Below are 21,637 nucleotides of genomic sequence, written 5' to 3'. Positions count from 1 at the left end.
TAAGCGATGTTGCACTGGCCTGGGGGACAACCAGGGAGTGCTCGGAGCAACTGTACCTGCATGGAGCAAGCAAAGTGGGGACGATGAAACAGGAATGGTAGCTTAGGCTCTCATATGAGCTAGCAACTACTATCGCAAAAGCCCTGGAGGTTTTATACTCCCAGTAAAATCTGTGCCACTGTGTATTTGGGGCTGCGCCACCCACTGTCATGGAGGAGTGTTATAGATCATGTAAAGAATCACCGTCAAAGTGATTTTGACATGAATTTGTAAAAGTGCGACTTAACAGAGTTCGATGGTAAGGTTCACTCTATTATTTACTACATGGAAGAAACATACAAAGGAAAAGCAAGTTAGAATCAATTTAGAAAGATTTACACAGAGACCGGAGATGCAAAAAGGTAAGGGAGACCCTCCCGTTGAGTCATGAAGTTCAGAGTGGACCCCCTTGTTTTCTAAACTCCTGATGGAGCTTAGGGGCAGCTAGATCCAATCCTAGTCTTAGACTTGGGCAAAGGTTTACGTCTAATGGAAGAGATACAAAGGGTGAGGAAAACCTTCCGTTGAGTCACGAGGTTCAGAATGGACCCGCTTGCTTTCTAAACTCCTTCTCAGAGAGGAGTCTAGATGTGGCTGGATCCAGACTTAGTCCCAGACTTGGTCAATGGTTCATGGCTAATGGAATTAGCTACATGGATTTCATTAGACTTTCATTCAGCATGCTATCAGTCACTGACCAAGGATCTGTTGGGAATAAGAGGTCTCTCAGTCTCAGGTAAGGAATCTCAAACCTTGATGTTAAAGAAGCACCTTCTGTCCGGGCGTCTGGTGTTAGTTCACTCCATAGTTCGAACCTTAGGTTTCCCGAAGCAGAGACTCAGGCATCAAATCTTATAAAAATAAATAATTTAATAGAGTGGTACAGCAGCAGGATCAGCTCGAGCTGGGTGCCTCTGGAGAGGGGAGGACCCAAGCAAAGAAATCCCTGGGCAATTATACCCTTACAGATTATTCACCCACCCCTCACGCATTCTTCACGCTTCAATAGTGATTCTGGCCTGAGATCTTCTGACCCCTTATTGGATTCCTTCACTGTCTCTACACAGGATGTTATTTTGTCTAGTTGCAGCTGCTGTTGACAGCTGTAGCCTCCTTATCTTCTGGTTTGTGCTGGCTCTGGAGGCCTTGTTTTGCTTGAATAGGTACAAATTCAGTACAAGTTCAGCAAATCTAGGTGAAAGTTTACAGCTTGTGGCCTAAGGCTTCAGCAAATCTAGCTACTCATGCTAAGTAAGTAAAGCTAAGCAAACAGCATACTGAATCACATAACATTATAACTCTAAGTCATTCATTCTAATTAAAACTTACTTATTTAAGCTAAACGACTAATATGTCTTAACATTGAGAGGTGTCCCTTCTCAAGGGGAGAGTTGCCTGGCGTGCAGTCCAGTTGCCATCCAGGAAGCACTCAAATTGGGCTCATCCAACAGTCCGTCATTGGTAAAAGATCTCATTGCTTTGAGGAGCAACCTTGAGAGGCATCCCAGCTCGAGGGGAGATCACCGCCATGCAGCTGTGCTCCCTAGCAGGGAGAGCTCAAAGAAGGCTCACTTAGGCTGTCATATTTATGGGATAAAGTGGTTGGCTCGTAGTCAATTTGCATACAATGGGAGACGTATGCATGAGACTCATTGTACCCACAACTTTCTTTGTTCCTTGATACATGAGTCTTGGAAAAACCACCCGCTATTCATGTGTTAATCGCATGATCTGTGTTCCAAGCCCGTATGCATCGGTGCTCACTGTGTCACTATGCTCCTTTGTGAGTTTCTTAGAAGAGTTCGTGGCCCAGCTACAGCTCAGGCCTTTATTTCCTTTGGACCCTGTTCCAAACTACTGCTAGTTTGGTTAAGTGAGGGTCAAGCACATCTGTCACACCCTTGCTGGCCACATTGTGGAGCTGGGATAAGCTGATACACGCTACCTGTTGTCCGCACTTTGTTTTGCTGTTCAGATGCATGATGAGACCATGAAAAATATGTGGGGTGTGGATAAAGGCATCAGGGACCATTTCCTGGGAAATTAGTTGTTTGGGGTTAAATTGCTTTTGACCTGTACTGAATGTGGAAAGTTTCTGGCAGGGAATCAAAAGGATGAGTGTAATCTGGTATCTCCAGCTGTCCGGACTCGGGTAACCTAGGGGTCATCTGCACTTCTCCTGCTATCATGTCTAGGGTTTGAAGAGCACATGGCATGAGCACAACTGAACAGGAAAAGAAGATGGCAGAGAATTTTTGAGGAAGATGTCTCAGCTCTGGAATATGCCAAAGTCAGCTCAGTGTGCTGCAAAGTCCCCATGCTGCTGTCAGTCATTAGAGAGAGATAAACTGAGGGCAGCAAGCAACAACATGTACATTTTTACTGTTATTAGGATTTTGCAGCGGTTTTGTAATCAAGATGGTTTGCCCTGGATGGAGTCAAAATGGATTTACTTCAGAGGATTTCTCATTCATATTTTTCCTAATTATAGCGCCTCTCATTTTTTCCCCCCATGTGTTATAAAAGCAGGTAGAAGCAGGGAAGAGGAGTTATTTGAAGTTGAAACGAGTTCTCTGTTTCTCACATGGACTTCAGCTTTTCACGCCTATGCCACTAAGCCGTGATCTGAGCCTACAGAGTTCCCAGACTGGGGCTCTTTGAAGCGGAGTTCAGTCTCGCAAATGAGAGGCAGCAGCAGAATTGTACCTGGTTTCAAATTTGGGGCTGAGATTTCAAAGGTGTGCTCTGCCTGGATGTCAGGCTTGGTGCTGAGGTCTTCTCTCAATGAGATTGAATAAGCTTTTTTTTGGGTTTGGATCTTGAAAGATTTGGGATTAAACAAAAAAGAGAAACAGACTGGCTTTACTGATTTTTATAGTTTTAAGTTTTCCCAGGACTCAGCCTTCTTCGAGCTTTTGACAAGTTAATTTACAAGCCTGCTAGAGATGCACATTGATATGGGAATTTTCCTGAGCTATAATTGTGTTTTATTTTACTGGTACTACTGTAAAAGCGCTATATTGGTGCACCAAGTGCAACTGCATTGAGGTGATGAGCAATTAAAACGACTTCTTGCATAATAAAGCACATTCTATCATGTTGCACTTACTTAATGTACCAATGCAATGTGTTACACAGCATTTAGCTACATCACGGTAAATCACCTATTTAAAGAAGTTTTCCTTTCAGCCTCTCATGTGAAAAAAAATGCTGGAAACAGTAAAAGGATAATGACCCATAATGCCAGAAAGATAAAAATGGGATTTCAGTTGTCTCCTGGAATTAAAGGCTGTAGTGATGTTGTTAAAGGCAAGCTGTTCTCCGTCCCCTGTTGCTCCCTTGCATCAGCATCACGAAGTATAACAGATCTACTTATTTCTGCACTGCAGAGTAGCAAGGCTGAAGAAAAAGGAGTTGCTGGTGAGGGCAGGTGGATTGAAGACAAAAGGCAGGGTGGTGGCAGGGGGCTGTGACGAGTTACAAGTGCCAAGGTCTACAGGGAACATCCCTAAGGACCAGCTCTCAGTGAGGGTGGGGTGGAGCTGTGGGTATGGAAATGGGGTTTTGTTGCCATTCACCACTCGTGATCCTTGCTTCCCTCTCTCTCTGTTATCCCAGAGCCAGCTTACTGCAGCGCCAGGGGACAGGGCATGTGAAGCCTTCCCTACATTTTCTTTCTGGGAAGCAGCTCAGTGTCAAAACAAGCTTGGCTTCTGCTTTGGGGAGGGAATTTCAGATTCGGTTGTTTATGGATACATGCTGTAAATATCAAATAGATGCACTGCAGTATGTCTTGAAAGAACAACAGATCATAGTATTAAGTGCATGATCACAATGGTCGTCTTTTCCACCTGAATTTGGGATTGCATCTCTCTGGCCACCTGAATAGACTTCCATCGGGGACTGATTGTGCTTTTATTTTGCATTATGTTCTATATGGTTAAGTTTTACAGCAGTTAGCGAGCATGCATGGTCCTATCATTTGTTGAACATCTATTCCCCATGCTTTTCTGAGGAGTAAACCACACCTGCTCCAGGGAGTGCAGGTCCTGGGGGGATCACTCTCCTTGTCATGCAAAGGTATGTGACTCCAGTTAGGCAGATGTTGTCCTAAGTGAGTCAATAATCCTGCAGGCCTGCTAAATAAGATACAATTTCCCCTTTCATGAAAGCAGAGTAAAATAAGTATTTCTCTAAGCCTGTCTGTGCTCATCCTTCTCCCTGCTCATATCATGCTCAACCTTCTTCCTCTTCTTTGGTGCTTCTTGTTAATGTTTGCTGTTTTTTTCTGACAGTTTTTATTTCCTCTGTGAATTTACCCTGTTCTGTCGTTTTCCTCTCTGCTTCCATTATTTCCCAAAACCTCAGGCTCTCTCTCTCAAAACCAGTCTCTGAAGATAGCAGGCCTGTGCTTCTGCTGCATCTGGCAGGATTAAGGGTTTTTTTAAGGTCTTGGCCCCACGCACAGCAGCCTGTTAACCTCAGCTTGTCCTATTCCCTCCCCTGTGTCACTCAGAAAGCAATTTTTTTACAGGAAATCCTACATCCCCCACAGTTTACTTTCCATGCGAAATGCTCACGTGAACTGTGTGGATGACTGTACTTAACGTATACGCCTGGTGCTTTGCCTGGCACTGACAGGCTGCTCTCTCCCCTCGGGGCTCTGCTGCGTGTGGGCTGGCTTGCGGGTGCGAATGCCGACAGTCACAGCGGCGAACGCTCCCTGCTGCCGAGCCCACGGCCTGCCCCAGCACCCGGTTCGGTCGTGATGCTGTTCCCACAGAGGCATACTGTATTTCAGTGTAAACTGGCAGCCTCCCCCAATCCTGCAAATGTAGGTAATCACTACAAGCCAGTATTTTTTTTCCCCATGTGCCGCAGATCTGCTGTGGATAGTCCGGGTTTGCTTTCTCCAGCCGGACCCTTCTCTTTGGCCCCAGTGTGCGTGTGCTAGGGGTGAGGGCTGTGAGATGCCCAGGCTCACCCGAGGGGCACAGCCACTCCTTTCCCCACCTCTGGTCTCCATCCACTGTGTTGGGGCTCACCTGGCCCTTCAGAAAACCTGTTGGGATGCTAAAGAAGCAGAAGATATTTTTTTAATTTTAATTCTACTGCCTCATCCTCATGTATTTTTCCAAATGAATATGATTGTAGTACACGCCATTGCCAGTCTGAAAATACCAACTCTGTCTGAAAAAACATCTGTCCTACTGTTGCAACCTTCCTGCCTGTTACCTTGTTAGATGGTAAGTGCTAACCAGTTGTGTCTGATCAATACCTGCCTGGGAGAACTCCAAGAAACCCTCAGCTGGTTCAGGCGCTGCCGTCGCGTCAGCAAAGGGGTCTCAGCCTGGCTGAGTGCTGAGTGATGCCCTGCACCACAGCAGGCAGTGCTGCAGGGCTGGTGGAAGGCTCGTCCTTCAGGCGTAAGATAAAATTCTAAAATTCTGACTGGTTTGGGTCATTAAAAAACCCACAACAGTTTTCTTTTTTGGAAGAGAGAGGGTGATAACATCAGGCTCTTGACTTGTTTCCAGCTGCAGTAACTGGCTTCATCGGGTTGAATAGGATGCGGTGTTTTCACTTCTGGAAAGCTCAGAGGAGTCTTTCAGGGTTTCTAACCCCACTGTAAAGCCCACCAGATGCAAACTGCCTGCCAGCTGCCGTGGGTCATGCCCGAGGTCAGGTCTAGCAAGGACCTTCCTACTGCAGCAAGGATGAGAAATAACAGCACAGTGCCCAGTCCTCTCTTGGTGGCCCCGTGACGTTTGCTGTGCCAGTGCAGAGCTCCATCCCAGCAGCGCACGTGGCCCGACGCAATGTGACCTCGGTCCCCGGGGAGCGTTGTGGACTCTCTCCCGCAGGGCGTGCTGCCGCCTGCTCTCTTGACACAGCATAATTTGTTTGCCAGCCTTGCTGGTCATGCTGGTATCTGGAGGCTCATTTATCTGAAATGGTTCAGAACAACTTCAGGACTTAAATTTCCTTTATTCACCAATCTCCCTTAATCTTAGGGATTGAGAACAATAATTCCCCCGATGCTGACTTTCATCAGACTGAGCCTCATTCAATTATCTTTCACGTCTGTTGATCTGAAACTACGGGACTTGAGAAGTTGCTTTTTCCTCTAAGTCTGTGGCTCTAAATGACTGGAGCTGTCCTAACAGTCCAATACTACCTTCTGCCTTTCACTGACTCTTACTGCTGACTTGCTGTATGTGAATTTTCTAACTTTTTTTTCTCTGCTTTTCATTCGTCAGTTGCTAAACTGATAGAAAATTACAATTTCATTAAAAAGAATTTTTTACAGTTGGATTTAAATTCTTATTTTTTCCCATCTTTTGTCACAGAGTTTTGCTTTCTGCTTTCCGTGATCTCTGACAAATAATGAAAATTCTCCTCAAAAGCATGCAGGTCCTGCTATTATCTTATAAACCAGTCTTTTATCTCTGATAGTGTGTACTTATTTAGTCTCATCAGAGAAGCTGTACAGCCATAAATTCATGAGCACTGATGCTAATGCAAATCTGTGTTCCTGTAGCTGGATGTAATTCCTTCAGCTTCTTTTCACCACCAGCACTCAAACTTACTCCTTCTAGAGGCAAAATTGTCCCAGACCTTCTTGTCCACTGTGATGAGCTATTTAGTCTGGTGCCCAGTCTGACACATCGCAATGTAAAAAGAAGCTGTATTGGCTCAGACGAGTGCTCCTCTAGCCCAGTGTTGGGTCTCTAACCATGGCAATAACTGATGCTATGTCGGACTTGAGCCTGGCCCCTTTTAGTGGTCCATAATGAAACAGCCCTGCATTAGGGATGATAGAGGGTATATCCTGCCTATTTCCCTAAATATCTGTCAATTTATCAGTTGTCCATGAATTTTTGTACTCCCTTGTTTTATATCATGGCAAGTGATCCATACTGTCTTGCTATCTTGATGGTGTCCAGCATTTCGTTGGCTGTTTAGGCTGCCTCTGCATATTGAACTGATGATTTGGGGTCCCCAAATGATATCAGTGACGGCCTCATGAGCGTTCTTCTGAGTTTCAACTACCAGTTCCAGGTTCAGCATCATGGCAGCACCAGTGGGCAAGTTTCCAGACACCCCGTGCCTTTTCTGATGGTAAAACCTTGGAAAGGGTTGGCCAGGTAGCATGGCTGAAAATGAGAAACCTGCTTCGGGGCCATGGTGTGTAATGCATTAGTCTCTTAAGAAAAATCCCATCATTTTGTCTTGTTTCACCCTAAACAAGAGGCTAGCAGGCAGAGCTGCCAGGCTAAGCAAACACTCGTGTGTGCTGTTCCTGGCAAGGGCTTGGCGACTGCAAGGGATACGAGCTCCCTGTCGCTAGATCTGTTTTCTCTACATGCGTACTTCCTGACTGAATTTAAGAAAGACGTGTACAAAGAAGCTGGGAAACTCTGACACTGCAAATATATCATTGGTCTTGGGTTTTCTGATTTCACTCGTTGTGCTTAGCAGGTTTTTAAAAATTTCTGCCAAGGCTCCCCCATTCCTCTACGCTGACTCTGTACGGCACCAAGGCTGCTCTGTTATTTCTAGTAATCACTGCTTTTTGTAATCAGTCACTTTTGTAAGCGTGACTACATATCTGTGTCTACACTCACAGACACATAATATATGCTACCAACCCGACAATTTCCTGGAAGTTGAAAGAGGGGGAGGAGTTGGCGAAGTGAACTCTGCTGTTGAAGAAATGGAATAAATGGCTTTATGCCTGAAAGTTACAATTTTCAGCACCATTTACACTGAACACCAGCCCCAAAGAAAGGCAAGTATAAAAAATGAGATGCAGTGATGACCTTTATCAGCTGTGGTGACAACTATAAATCAGGCTGCAAATTCTCATCAGCTTGCTGGACAGAATTCATTACAGGCAGAGGTTGCTGCATTGCTTTTTGTCTTTGATTGAGGTATGTCCCATTTAAATAAATGCTCTTGCACTGGAACAAATCACACATTTCAAAACAGAAGTCCAGGAATATTATTCATTGATTCTTTTGAGGATTAAGATAATATGACTTACAGACCAGATAAACCTCACAGTGTTTTGCTTGGAATATAATGCAGATCAATTTGTTCTTCTCTTAAGCAGACCAATTTTCAGTTCATTAATTCAGATGCCGTGTTGATGGCTTGTATTGAATATAACAGCAAGATTTACAGCCCTAACAAATCAGTGCTGCTTCATTTATTCTTCCTTATTCATACCAGAAGTACATGCAGCAGATTAGCACCTGATTTTAAACTTGTTACACTTTAACAAATAATGGGAAAGTCTTTCATCTCCTACTTCTAACTATGGAGCAACTTTTATGTAATCATCTTGAAGTTTCACACTTTATTAAAATGTTATGGTTTTTTGGAGCATAGGGAGCAATAAAAGTTTAGTAGCAATGTCATTATGGGCAGTAATGTAACTTCCATCAGTTCATGCAATGCTCAGGAAATGGCTACCAAATATTAACAGCCCCACAAACTCATTAGATTAATAAGCTACTTTACCTGTGTACTGAACTTTAAGCTGAGTTTCATTGCTGGTTTTTTCTGTAATTAGGAAATATCCTGAGAGGCTTACAAATATCCAAATGCTTTGCTGGCCATATTTAAAATGTCATTTTTCTGTCTAGAACTTAGTATGTAATTGGAAAACATTCTGTGTTGTTGCCATAGGGTGATTATTAAAGCAGTAATCTTTTTCAAAATGTCTGATAATTAGTTAATATTCTGTCTCTCGGTTTAGTTATTCCTGTTATTTCTGGAATACCTGAAAATAAAAATTTGGACTGTGTACTTTCCTCATATAACAAATGATGATTCATCCTTAATGGCCTAAGAATATAACGGCAAGGTGTGTAGGAAGCATTAATACCTTTTATTGTATCACTTCCTAAATTGTTGGCATAAAGGCGTTTCTTAAGGATCTGGACACAGAAGCTGGAAGTTAAAATTATAAGTTGGTGCTGGATCAGACCCCAGAGATCGTCTCTTCTGGTGTCTGGCCCGGGACAAAAGCAAATGCTTAGGGAAGATTTTAAAAAGCGGGTGAAATTCTCAGGATGATAATTCAGGGTGTGCTTCTAGTCCCTCGCAATCACAGGTTCAAGGGCTTTCTGAAAAGCGTTTCCCCTCAAGACCCATAATATTTGATGGATTTTTCTTCCACTTTTCTAATTCTTGTTTGGACCCACATGCAGTCCTGGCATCTGCTCTACTCTGGGACTATGACTTCACAGCTTGTTTACCTTCTGCGTGAAGAAATAATCCCTCTTATTTGTGTTGAACCTGTCACTGGCTGGTGTCATTTAATGCCTCCTAATATTTATTTTGGAAAAGGCAGGGAACAAGGATTCATTATTTATCTTCTCCATGCTGCTTATGACTTTTTTGACTTCTGTCCTAGTTCTGTTCAATCAGTTCTTTTCCAGGTTGAAGAATCTTAGTTTATTCAGTCATAATCATATGAAGCAATATTTTAAAGTCCTGAATATAATCAGGCATGCTTATGAAAATGCCATGCCCTTGGACAACACTCCAGAACTAATGACAAAACTTTAATACTGTCAAATTCAAACAGAAACTCTCTTCACTATTCTGGTCTCAAATGCAAGTCTTAATCTAATTCAGATCCTGCATTTTTTATTCAGGATCGAAGGTGTTGATAAAATTTATTCCATAATTAAAAGAAAGAGATGCTTTGAGAACTTATCCTATGAGTCTGAAGGGCTGCTGCTGTGATTTGAACACTGAGAATCTTAAGTCTCTAAAATCTTGTCTGGAGAGGATCATCCATATTGCAGCAACAGTTTGGCCTCACAGAATCTGACTCATCCCAATCTCAGAAAAGATTTTTTCTGCCTACGCTTACATGTAAAAGTGTGATATGTAGGAGATGACTCTTTTTATTGATAGTAATAAGTAGAGTGTAGAAGATTTACGTCTGCAGTTTCAGAATATTTTACAAAGATGGTTAATGACTGTGATGAGGATTGTCATCACCAGCTTAGAAATAAAAGAAGACTGAAACATGGGTAAGGAAGGAGTATGCTAGGTCTGTACACCAAAGTTTTGAAAGAACGGTGTCTCTGGACCCAGTGTTGTCTTCAGCAGGTTACCCCAAGCTGGGCGGCACGTACCTGTTTGTGGTTACAATGAGGTGGGTCTGTGCTTGTACGAATCCTGTAGGATTTAAACTCACCTTTGATTCATCCCAGGACAACCCATGGATAATGTTTAACCCTTCACGTGTCCCTAACACTTGTGGGGTGCACCATGGTAGTCACCCTGGGGTAGCCATGGTGAGGGCAGGCAATGAGGAACTGTTTCCCTCACTGAAACTGGAGCCAGAAGTTTGGTAGCATCCATCAGTTCTCAATCTTAGTTTAGCCAGGTTGCAAAAAAACCAGTAACCCTACTCCTGTGTCAAGAAAAGCTGCTGAATCTTTTAATGGCAGTGTGCTTGGGACTTACGTTTTATGTTTTATCTGTGGGGCAGTGTATGTAAGCGCTGATCAGACTTGAACTTCAGTTTATGGCACCTGACAAGATGACAACCCTTTATTGTTGTAATGTTTTTTCATCCTGAACCTTTGTCCTGCCACCCAACCCTCATTTGGAGTTTCTTTCGTATGTCTACCCCAGCCTTTCTGTCAAGTAGGTTTTGAGCTTTGAGAGCTGGAGACTATCTCCTGCCTGTGCAGCGGCTACCAGAGGGGATTCTTGTCCTTGTCCACATGTCCTGAGTGCTGCAGTAGTCCCAAAGTGCAATAGGGACAAGCTGATTTGTCTTGTTCCATGAGAAAATGGCAATTTCTTTTCATGCATCTCCTTCTGGTATTAGTTTGCAGGACAAATGGCAGAGCTGGAAGATCTGCACAGTATTAGGTTCCAGAATCTGCTTTGTTAGAGGGTGATTTGCCTTTAACTTTCAGAGACTTTCTAGGCATCTGGCTTATTAAACTCCTATAGAGACGGAGGATCTTGGAAACCTTTAAGTATAAGGAATGTTTTTCAACCTTGTTTTTTTCTACACTAACAATATAGCAAGCTGTGTATGTACATTTAAAACAGGTCACCCTCTTGCATTCCACTCTGGGAAAGTGTGGCAGAATAAACATATGACAAGCACTAACCATGTTGTTTAATGACTATCCTGGAAGCCACTTTAACATCACAGCAATGGCTGCGTTAAAAAAAAATAATCTGTATTCTTTAGAGAGAAGTTTGCAGCAGTACTTTTGGTTCAAGTCCATAATTAGGTTCTACACAAACAGACAATTTCAGATTTCCTTAACGTTCTTTTCTTTTCCTCCTTGCAGATAATGAATTCATTTATAGAAACCAGAATGGCACAGTGATTCTGAGGAATGTCGAAACTAACAATTCAACAATATTAATAGAAAACAAAAAAATTGTAAGTATTTTCTATAACGAGTGGCAGAATTTCACAGTTCTCTTGCAGTTGGATCAGTAAAGCAGAAAATGACTTGGATTTCAACTTTGTGTATTGTCAAGGAGAAGCAATACATTGGTAATGCTATGGGCTACGCAGTGACTGATGATGTGAAATTGAACTCCAGCTTTTGTTATTATTCTGCAAGCTCAGTTTCTTTTGTACTACAGGAAAGTATCATGTAGATATTTGAAGCTAGCCTTGCATATCATATATAATTGAAAGATGCACAATTCTCGTCTTTGCATGCTTAATAAAAAAGAGGATATAATTTACTGTCCGTTGGTAGCATTCTCCACATTCCTCCATGCAAATACTTATTTTTTAATTTGTGGATTTGTTGATTTTTCTTGCCTAATGGTTGAAATGTAATTTCAGTGTTGTTAATGAATAGTGTTGATGAATGGAAGTGGAGTTGCATATGAGAGAAACCCTAAGAAATTATTGGGAAAAGAAGTTAGTACGTGGCTGTTAAAATGAATGAAAAGAAAATAAATTCACAGCTGATACAGAGTATTATTTATAATGATGAAAGTGTTCTGTAGCATTGTTTTTTGTAGTAGATGAAGCCAGCATTGTGGCAGAAGTTAGTACATTAAATATCAGAGTGTTTTCAATATTTCCTGTAAGAAGTTAATTTCCAAAGTAAAACACACTTACGTTTGCTCCAACAATGAGATAAGAATCACGTTGTCCTGGTAAAATTGTCACTTATGCAGTACCTGCCTAAGGTTTTGATTAACTTGCAGTATTTTTGTTGTACTGTATCATTGCAAAACTACAAAAGCAGAGGATGGCTAACAGAGACTTATCTTAATGACCGAAGACCTGCAGAAAACAGCTTTAGAAACACAAAAGCTAAAAGTCAATCTACAAGAAAACTATAAAACCACGTTCCAGATTGATTTTATTTTGCAGTATGAGTATATGACTCATACAAAGCTCAAGTACAGTATTAATTCTTTTTTAATGAGACAAAGAATTTATCACTGAATTATTATTTCAGGACCCAACCTTAAACTTCACATGCTGCCATTTAACCTTCAACCTTTGCTACATCACATAAGCAATCCTCTTTTACCAGAGCATAACCCCTTTCTTTACAATTCTGCTAAGAGTAAAGGAATGGGCTGGCTTCCTTTAATGTCAAGGTCTGTTGAAGTCAAACTGCTTCCATTTGGCCTCTGTTTATTCCCCTGGTTTTTAATTTTTGCCGCTTGTAAGAAAAGCACAGTGTTAAAAGGTAATCCTACTTTTTCATGCCATGGCCTCCCTACTGCATGTTCTACCCTTGCTCCTCTGCCCTCTTGGTAAATAAATCTGCAGAACATGACCTCCACGTTAATCCAAAAAGTCCTGATACAAGAGCTGCCGTTACACCTCAGCCAGGCACGTTGTCTTTGTCCTCTTCCTTCCCATCCCTGAGTCAGAAAAACTTTTGCTAGCTTGGCATGTTTTCCTTTCTCCGTGTTATTAATATAACAGTAAATAAAATCTGTCTTCATGCTGACACTGCTGGCTCTCACTCTCCCCTGGTACCCCCCATCCTAATCCACGCTGGCCCATCAGCTCATTAGGTTGCCCAGAAAGTTAGATGCCCCATCCCTGGAAACATGCAAGGTCAGGTTGGACGGGGCTCTGACCAACCTGATCCAGTTGCAGATGTCCCTGCTCATTGCAGGGGGGTTGGACTAGATGACCTTTAAAGGTCTCTTCCAACACGAACCATTCCATGATTCTATGATCGGTTCCCTCTGCCTTTGGCTGTCCCCAGGGTTCCCCACGCACTGCCTCCAGCCTCGCTGGCCCTGGGGAGGACTCTCCCAGTGGGATGCTGTGCATTTCCCTGCAGCCCAAATTCCCCCTTCCGTTTTGCTCCATGGGAATCTCTCAAGGACTTGCATCTAATTTGTTAGGTTAGAGGGTGAGATTTAAAAGGCAGTGGATGAGCCGCATGTTAGTGGCACCTCTCTTTGACCTTGCTGCCATGTGTGCCAGCAAAGTATTCTATTGAAACACACGGCAAAGGAGAAATGTCTGCACTATCCAAATGATACGTGGAGCAGGGAAAAGGTAATTCCTGACAAGTCTGATATATTTTGGTATCTCTTCTTGTTAGTAAGACTTACAGTGCAGCTTTTTGCAGAACCCAGGTCAGGGTTAATTGGGAGAGGTAGTGGTGTCTCTTTATACTAATTTGCTCCAGCAGGTATTTACTGTTTGTTATCTCCTGCACTTTGGCCAGTGACTGCAGGGAATGAGAGAGAATTAATAAATTGACATTTATCAGAGTTTTCTACTACCTGCTGCCCACAGCTGCCCCACCAGCCACTGTGCAGAAAGTTTGTAAGGAAAATTCAGATTTTTTGAGATAGCTGCCTGCTCTGAGTCACAATGCAGTTATGCTTTCTCTTATGGGAGCATATATGTGCCCACATAGCATTCTGGGTTTTGAAAAGAGCTGTGATGTATTATTTTGCAAGACACTTAGTGAAGCAGTATTCTTCATTGTTAGAAAGATGGTCATAACAATTAGTTCTAGATGTCATTGACTTGAAAACGGAAAAATATTTATTTCAATGTTTGATTTATTTTCTAGGTCTCCTTAAAGGCTATTCGATATGAAGTATCACCTGACCGGGAATATGCACTTTTTGCTTTTAATGTTGAACCAGTAAGTAAATAGATTTGATTTCAAAATACACAGCCAGTGGTGAGCTTTTTTAATTCTTTTTCGCTTCTATGCCAGTAAGATGATATTTTAAATTAATTGCTTCCTATGAAACAAAGAAAGAAAACCCCTCACTTAGATATTCTGAGAGCATGTCATACTGCCATCTAGTAGAGGAGAAAGGTATATATTACACCGTAGAGGAAACACTGTCATTGCCAGGATTTTATAGTCTTTGGGAGGCGGATTGTAAGGACATGTCTTTGCTACAAGGATTTCTGTTCCTCTTCTGTGAATTTTTTTTCTGTGGTGCCTTTTTCAGTCACACTATAAATTTCTCCCCAGAACAAAAAGCAACTGTCAGTGTCTCCCACAACTGAAATAATACGTTAATTATGGTGTCACTGTTCCCAGTGCTGCAGTTAGGGTTGAGCTATCACTTTCATTATAAATCCTTTTCTTCGGAGGGTTAGGTATAAATCATTCGTAAGAAATCACCATTGGGTTACTACTAAGTTTTAGATTAGGGAGAATTTTCTACCAAACTTCAAAAGAGAAAAGTGTAATGAGTCATTTTTAAATGATGACTAAAGAATCAAACACATGGGAAGCAGTTCTTTGGCATGAATAATTTTTATTTTCTTTTTAAATTCTGCTGGTATAAGACCTGAAATGTTTGAATGATAGCTATGCTCTACTACTTGGATAAACTATAAGCCCTATACATTTTGTTTCCATAATCTAGAATTGCACCAATTACTCAAAATGAAAATAATTCATTCACCAGCAACTGTAATTCTTCTTCCATAAAATAAATCTAGTTTCAGCTGCTAACCAAAGGAAATTTCTTGGTCATTTCGGTAGTAGAGGTTGTGGCTGTGTTGCTCATCTGATTTCTCTGCTGTCATCTTTGAAGTTATTCCTGACTCACAGTGGTATAAAAGTCAGGAGAGCCATGCCTGGTGTTAGAAAAAGTTCAAATAAAACTGTATCAGAATCTTTAGGGGTAATTCCTAAAGACTTTTTTGCTGGGAAATCATTGCTGGGGCAACTTCTCTTACCCGAAGCTTAGCAGAGTTCTAGACAGAGATGAATGCGGAAGTGCTAAGTTAAATCTAAATATGGAGAAGACAGCCTAATGGCCGCTGAACAAGCAAAGCCTTTGCCTAAAAGCCCCCCTGCCTCGTGTGCCAGAGGTGTTTTGTAAAATTCAGTTCTTTTAATGGAGATTGGCCTTTGGCTGTAGAAGCCCTGTGCCGCCCCTGCTCAGATGCATTGTGCAAGCTCGAAGAGCCCTGAGGAGAGAGGGCTTCCTCAGTTCCTCTGAGAATGAGAGAAAAATGTCTATAATGACAAAAATTGTAACGAGAGAAAAAAATTCATTCCGAAAAAGCGGTAGTAAGAAATTCACTTTTTATTCTCAACCTTTATCCACCGAAAGGACTGCACACTCAGAAGATCTGCAGGAAGCAAAGTTACAGGGGCTTTTGCAGCCCAGACTTTGTGTTCAGCCTGCAGAGGAACGCTTGATGTAGGCAATGGAGTAGGAGGAGGAGGAGGGGGATGGAAAGGGATGGGCTGGATGTGTTTCCTCTGCATCCTCCTCTCTGCATTTCAGTGCTTGCAGATCTGTGGGTTTGAGGGACAAGCAAAACACTGAGTTTGTGGTGCTTAAGATGCCTGGCTGGAGAAGAGAGAGCAGTACACTCTTCCTCACACCACGTCTTCTTCCAGAAAGGAAAACCCAAGGTGGCAAGCTGGAAACATGACCGTTGGGAAGATTTCAGAATGTGAAATATATTCAGTGTAAGAGAGCATTGCAAATTGTTCAAGTATTCATATATGAGTTTATGATAGCAAGAGTTCCTGAAATAGTCTTCTGAAACAAAACAAAACTAAACCCCCTCCTTTTTCCTTTAAGATCCATGCTTATGAAGGGTACAAAGATTTTTTTTTTTGAAGAAGCGTGCTAATAGAAAGGTAGTAAGATTCACTCTTGAATATTGCATCCTTAAGCCATGATGGGTGGCTCTTTGTGCATTAAAGTTGCAATAACTGTTAAATTACTTATTCGGCTTTCTTCTCACTTGGTATGCCGACTATGGCTACAAATAATTGCATGTTAGTTAGCTTTTCACATTTTCTGCATTTCAAACTGTATTCTTGGACAAAATTCAAATTACGCTCTTTTCCACAACACAAGAAATGGATTAGCAAAGCCTCGGGCAGTTGTTCTTGTTGCAAAGTCAAAAGGAAATTTCAGGAAATGTATTGGCAAAGGACGTTTGTTTAAAGTTTAATTCTACAAATACTTTCAAAAAAGAAACTTCTTGAAATTATTGTGTACTTATTTTATAGGTATCAGAAAGTGTTGCATTATTTTTTACCATTTGAAAGTGTGATGTGCTGCCTTTTAATTGTTTGTGAGTATAGATGTTTTCATCATTTTTTTACACAATAGAGTTGTACTGCATTTACATACATGTATAATGTCTTAACATACATAATGTGAATTAATCATTTATCTGAATTCTAATATGAATGGATACAGCCTCTATTTTTAATACCAGCTAGGAATAAACATCAAAATAGAAGAGCCTAGTGTGTCACTCCAATGAAGTAAAATATTTTTAAGAAAAATGCTACAAAGTCATTTCCTGCCAGTAATAGCTCTTTCTAAGATTTTTCTAATTATTTCCACAGAAGCATCTCTGCTCAGTGTTGATCTGGGTGACGACACTGACACCCACATTGGAATAACACAGCCCTGAACTGGCAGACACCTATTTTGCAAAGATATTGAGTCAACTAATGTGTGTTTTCCTGTTGTATCACTTCATCGTCTTAGAGGATGATGAATTAAAGCGTGTTCCTTAAAATATATTTCTCCCAGGAAGCTTGGCAGGCAGTTGTGAGACTAGCGTGGGTACACTGTGGCTAGTCGGGCTGTCAGATTTCATTCTAAATGCTTTTTTGCAGTGCTTATATTTACAGAAGTTTAATCTTTCAGGCAGCAATATTCTGGGTAAGCCTTGTGCTAATAGGGAGATTTTCTAACCTTGAACACAGAAGATTTGTTCTTTTTCTGGAAAGGTCATAGGGAAGGCACCAGGCTTCTTTGTCTCTAAAATATTCTTGCAATTTTTCTCTTGTTTGTTTGTTTTTTGTTTCTTTACCTAGAGCAAGGTCCAACCCAAGGCTGAAACCACAGGGTAAAGTTTTCAGAAAGCATTGGGGAATGAATACCTCCATAGAGAAACTTTGACTTCAAATCATCCTTCACCAAAACAAGTGTGTGGGGCTCTGGTTATAGAGTTCAGTAACCCCAAAACACATAGGCAAATTGGGTTTTAGCCACAGCATCTCAGCAGAAAGGGTGCAGAGGATCAAGGCTGTCTCTGATGGTGTCAGGTCAAAGCCACTCTTGCCCAGCGCATGGCTCCACCAGCATTGCTGGACGAGCTCCATGCTCCCTGCATGCCTCCTGGGGGACACAGAGGTCTCTGTGGTGTTTGGGCTGGAATCACTTTTGTGGGTCTCCGTGGTCTCCACAAGGAATTTCCTAAATAGCCAAGTGGCAAACCGCCTCTTAAATTCAGTAGCGTTTCTGCGACTGGGAGAGCGATGGGGTAAGAATAAAGATGAGTAACCAAACTCCACAGGCTTGTGTAGCTTTCTGTGGTAGTCAGAGTTAACCAGTGGAGTTTGTGTAATGGTGATAAAAGAAATAGAGGAAAGTAAATGAGAAGAAAAGTGATTTTCTTGAGTGACATGGTGAGACATTAAATAGAGAATATTTAATTGCCTTTATTATGAATAGCTGTCGTTGTAATGCAAGAGAGGAAATAAAGTGGCCAAGATTCTTCTTAAAGCTATTTGTTCTTCATTTCCAATTTACCAGTCCATTACTGTGTTTGAGCTAGTTAAGTGCAATTACACACAGGAAATCCTGGCTGATTAATACGGACCAAACTGCTAAGTCTTCTGAACAACAATTAGGGCTTAGAGACTTTTATAGCTGATACAACAGACGCTATTACCTATTTTGCAGTTAAAGGAATGCATTTTTCTAATGTTGAAAGCTGCAAAGAATTAATCATCATTGTAATTAGAACAGGCCCGACTAGGGGTTTTTTGAATAGTTTACGTGGTGAGTTTAGTATTTCTTTTCTCCCTGCCTGTTGCCATAGATCTCACGGGAGTGATGGGATCAAAGAGATCTCAGAAAGACCCAGTCCAAACCCTGGACTTTGTATTTAGAGCATGAATGAAGTAAAAAAGCATTATTTATAGAAAGCAACATATTATTATTGCTGTTGTTACTATTTTTTACTATTTGTCCAAGTCTGGTTGTTATGTGGAACGAACAGGTTTTGTGCTTATGGCTCCAATTACAACCTCATACTGCTTTAATTAGTCGTGTAAAAATTAAAATAATATAATGCTTGTTATTTCCAAAACACTAATGGGTATAAATATTAATGAATCCTCACAATGTCCTTTTGAATTAGGTGAGAACTATTATTATGATAAATATGCCTCTGAAAATTAGACACTGTCATAACTATCATCAGTAATACTGCTAATATTGTAGCTATGATATAAATTACTTAATTGAAATGGATTTACCAGTGCTAGAAATAGGTTTGCATAAACTTGTTTTCTTTCTGTGGCAATAAATATATTTCAAATTTACTTTTTTCATTCCCATTGAATGTTGTTTTCAGGGACAATGAAAATGTATAGTGATTACACTATGTAAAGTGAGCACGGTTAGAACATTTGTACCATAAAATAACGCTACCTGGTTTAGTGATTTGTTTAATTTTTGGTGTTTGTTGTAAACCAGTAGAATTTTTGAGTGGAGCCTTTTGAGGGAAAAAGCTTATGTTTATAGTTTTCGTATCCTTTTTTTCATATGAATGCAGTTTTGAATCTTTGTTGCTCACAAACCAGAAGCACTCCTTCTCAATTGCAAAGCCGCACAATATAAGGGCAGTGTTGACTGTTATCAAAGGCTAGTGGCTAAAACTATTTTCCCAACATTTTCAAGCCTAAAGCACTGTAACTTTGTTTACTTATGAGAATTACTTACCCATTATTAGGATAAACAACTGTAGTTTCACTTCCTACATAAAAAGAAGAAAAAAAATCAGTCCTAATAATGTGAAGTTTATATTAGTTAAAATGTTTTTCTGTTACTACATCTGTGCGTGTGTGTATCTTCAAGCAAAATATCTTCTCTTTTCTCGATTCACCAGAGGACTGTAGTCATTCAGCACTTCTGTAATGAGCAGAAGACAAGTTACTAATGAATTAGTGGAACCACATAGACCAGTCACTCATCAAATCTGATGATTTGCTAAATCTTGGGTCTTTTTCATGAAAACGGCATCTTCAGTTGCTTCCCATAGAATAAATATTACTAATACCATTCAACTAATATTTAATATTTCAGTGAAATGCTCACAACTTCTGAAAATTGTACCATTTTTATGAGCATGCCTGTGTGGGGGTTTAGTGAGGTGATTCTGGGGCTCCGGTGCTGAAAGTGGGGGCTGCCTTTTTTCTCCTTCTTACATATGCTTGTGTCCTGTTTTGAGTCATATTATTTCTACAGCCAAGATCAGTAGAGTAAATATCCTTGTTTAATAACGTGCTTTTTATCCTATTTATAGTGATAAGGAGAACAGAAGTGCTGCAGCTACATTTAAATAACAAAAGCTAAGGCCTGTGTGTCCAGAAGTATTGTATTAACAAGAAAGTACTGTGAACATAGGGGAGGTTAATTTTCTGGGTGATAGTTTACTTTGGATTTGAAGCTGAAGCAGCAGCTATTCTTTTACAAAATTTAGAGGCAATCATTTATTTTAAAAGGAGAGCGTTGTGGTTTTTTTTTTTTAATTATGAATCTGGTCTACTTAAAATACCCTTTGTGAAAGACTGCCTATCTTTTCTAATCTCAAAACCATCATGAATAAATTCCCTAATCTGCCATTTTCAACGCAGGCTGAACAGCAACAAGATAGACAAAAGAGGATTTTCAAAGGCATCAGAGAAGGTTGATTCAAAAACATTTCTACACTTCCATTTGCTTTTCTGTCAGACCTGGAGGTGTGCAGCTCACCCAGGACACCAGCACTTCGTGGTCACCTTGCATTAAATAAACCAAAGCTGCTAATAAACAAAGTCTGGGCAACTGGGAGATTTTCTTACCAATGAATCTCAGTTCAGGCAGAAGTAGCAATATCTCTGTCAGACATACCAACGTGCCGAGTTTTTCTGTCGTGTGATGGTATCAGTAATTGGTTCAGCCTAATTAATATTTGATATCTGCAGTGGCAGAGAGAGAGAGGGAAGTTTGCCACACAACTCTAGAGGGATTTATGGGTTTTCAAAACTCTATTACAGCATTGTGCAAACACTGTCTTCTCAGGTGTCCTCAGCTGTGCCTTCGACAGCAGAGCCCTTCCGATGCCAAATTTTTTTCTGCTGCACATGCTTACAAAATAAAAAATTCTTGCTATGGAAGGGTGGATACCCATTTTAATTGAGTAAACATGTTATCAGGTGGTGGGAATATTTGTTCTTACTGCTCAGCAGTCATCGCTCTGTCCCATTTCTGTCACATTGTGTGTTTAGAATAGAAATTTTTGGACACAGGCACAGGAAGGTGGAGCAATAATTAGTGACAAGTTTAATCCTGGAGTTCCCTTTTGAAGGAGAAACTACAGAAACTAGTTTCATGTCGGTAACTCTCAGGACCAATTTGGGACTAACACAGGGGAACAAAAGAGGTCAAACCTATTCTTTATTTTATTTGTTTTGGAGGAGCCTCATGGTTCATTTCAAATCCCTTCAAAGCTCCAGCAGAAAATGTGTTCCTTTATGTAGCCTTATTCTTTGCTCTTAGCAGCAATTCTTCTGCTTTGGCACAGCCCAGTTTAATTACAGAAAAACTTCCAGCTTAAACAAGAAGGTAGAACGGGGTTAGGCACTCAAATACGTGAACTGCAGGGACATTTTGGTAGTTAAGTTCCTTGGGCCATGGGGCAAGGGGTTCCTAGTTAAAGTTAAGGGTCTGTCATTGTAACTCTGGGTAGAAGCAGCAACAAAAAATGTGGAGTGGAATGACATATCCCAACTCTGCATACTTTTTCTTTATTTTCCATTCTTAATAAACGGGAAATTATAGGCACTGAATCTCAGCGAAGAGGAATGGGTGGAGCCTTCTTGTGTTTATTATCCTTGGAAAATGTGTTTGCACCCCTTAAATGCAAGGAATGGGTGCTGACCCCAGCATCATGTCCTCAGCAGGTACTCTAGTAGTGGGATCATCTCAACGTTGAAGGAACCAGTGGGGACCCTGCATTTATTGTGGGTAGCCACTATGGTTAGTTGTGGCCTGCAGCTCTTTCCTGCAGCAAACAATAAAACTACATTGGGATCCCAGT

General features: G+C 41.0%; 1 protein-coding gene across 2 annotated transcripts in view; it reads left to right on the top strand.

Moving 5' to 3' along the window:
* Positions 1-21,637, top strand: part of DPP6 (dipeptidyl peptidase like 6) — a 421,969-nt gene that overhangs the window by 265,154 nt on the left and 135,178 nt on the right. For both annotated transcript variants that reach the window (XM_050915790.1, XM_050915791.1), the window contains exons 4-5: positions 11,379-11,473; positions 14,112-14,186. In XM_050915790.1, coding sequence (XP_050771747.1) covers positions 11,379-11,473; positions 14,112-14,186 — 170 coding nt within the window. The remainder of the gene's footprint in view (positions 1-11,378; positions 11,474-14,111; positions 14,187-21,637) is intronic.

This window comes from Gymnogyps californianus, chromosome 2, assembly GCF_018139145.2.
Source record: "Gymnogyps californianus isolate 813 chromosome 2, ASM1813914v2, whole genome shotgun sequence".
NCBI classification, from domain to species: Eukaryota; Metazoa; Chordata; class Aves; order Accipitriformes; family Cathartidae; genus Gymnogyps; species Gymnogyps californianus.
The sequence above is the reverse complement of the archived record's forward strand: the minus strand, read 5'-3'. Positions and strand labels throughout refer to the sequence as shown.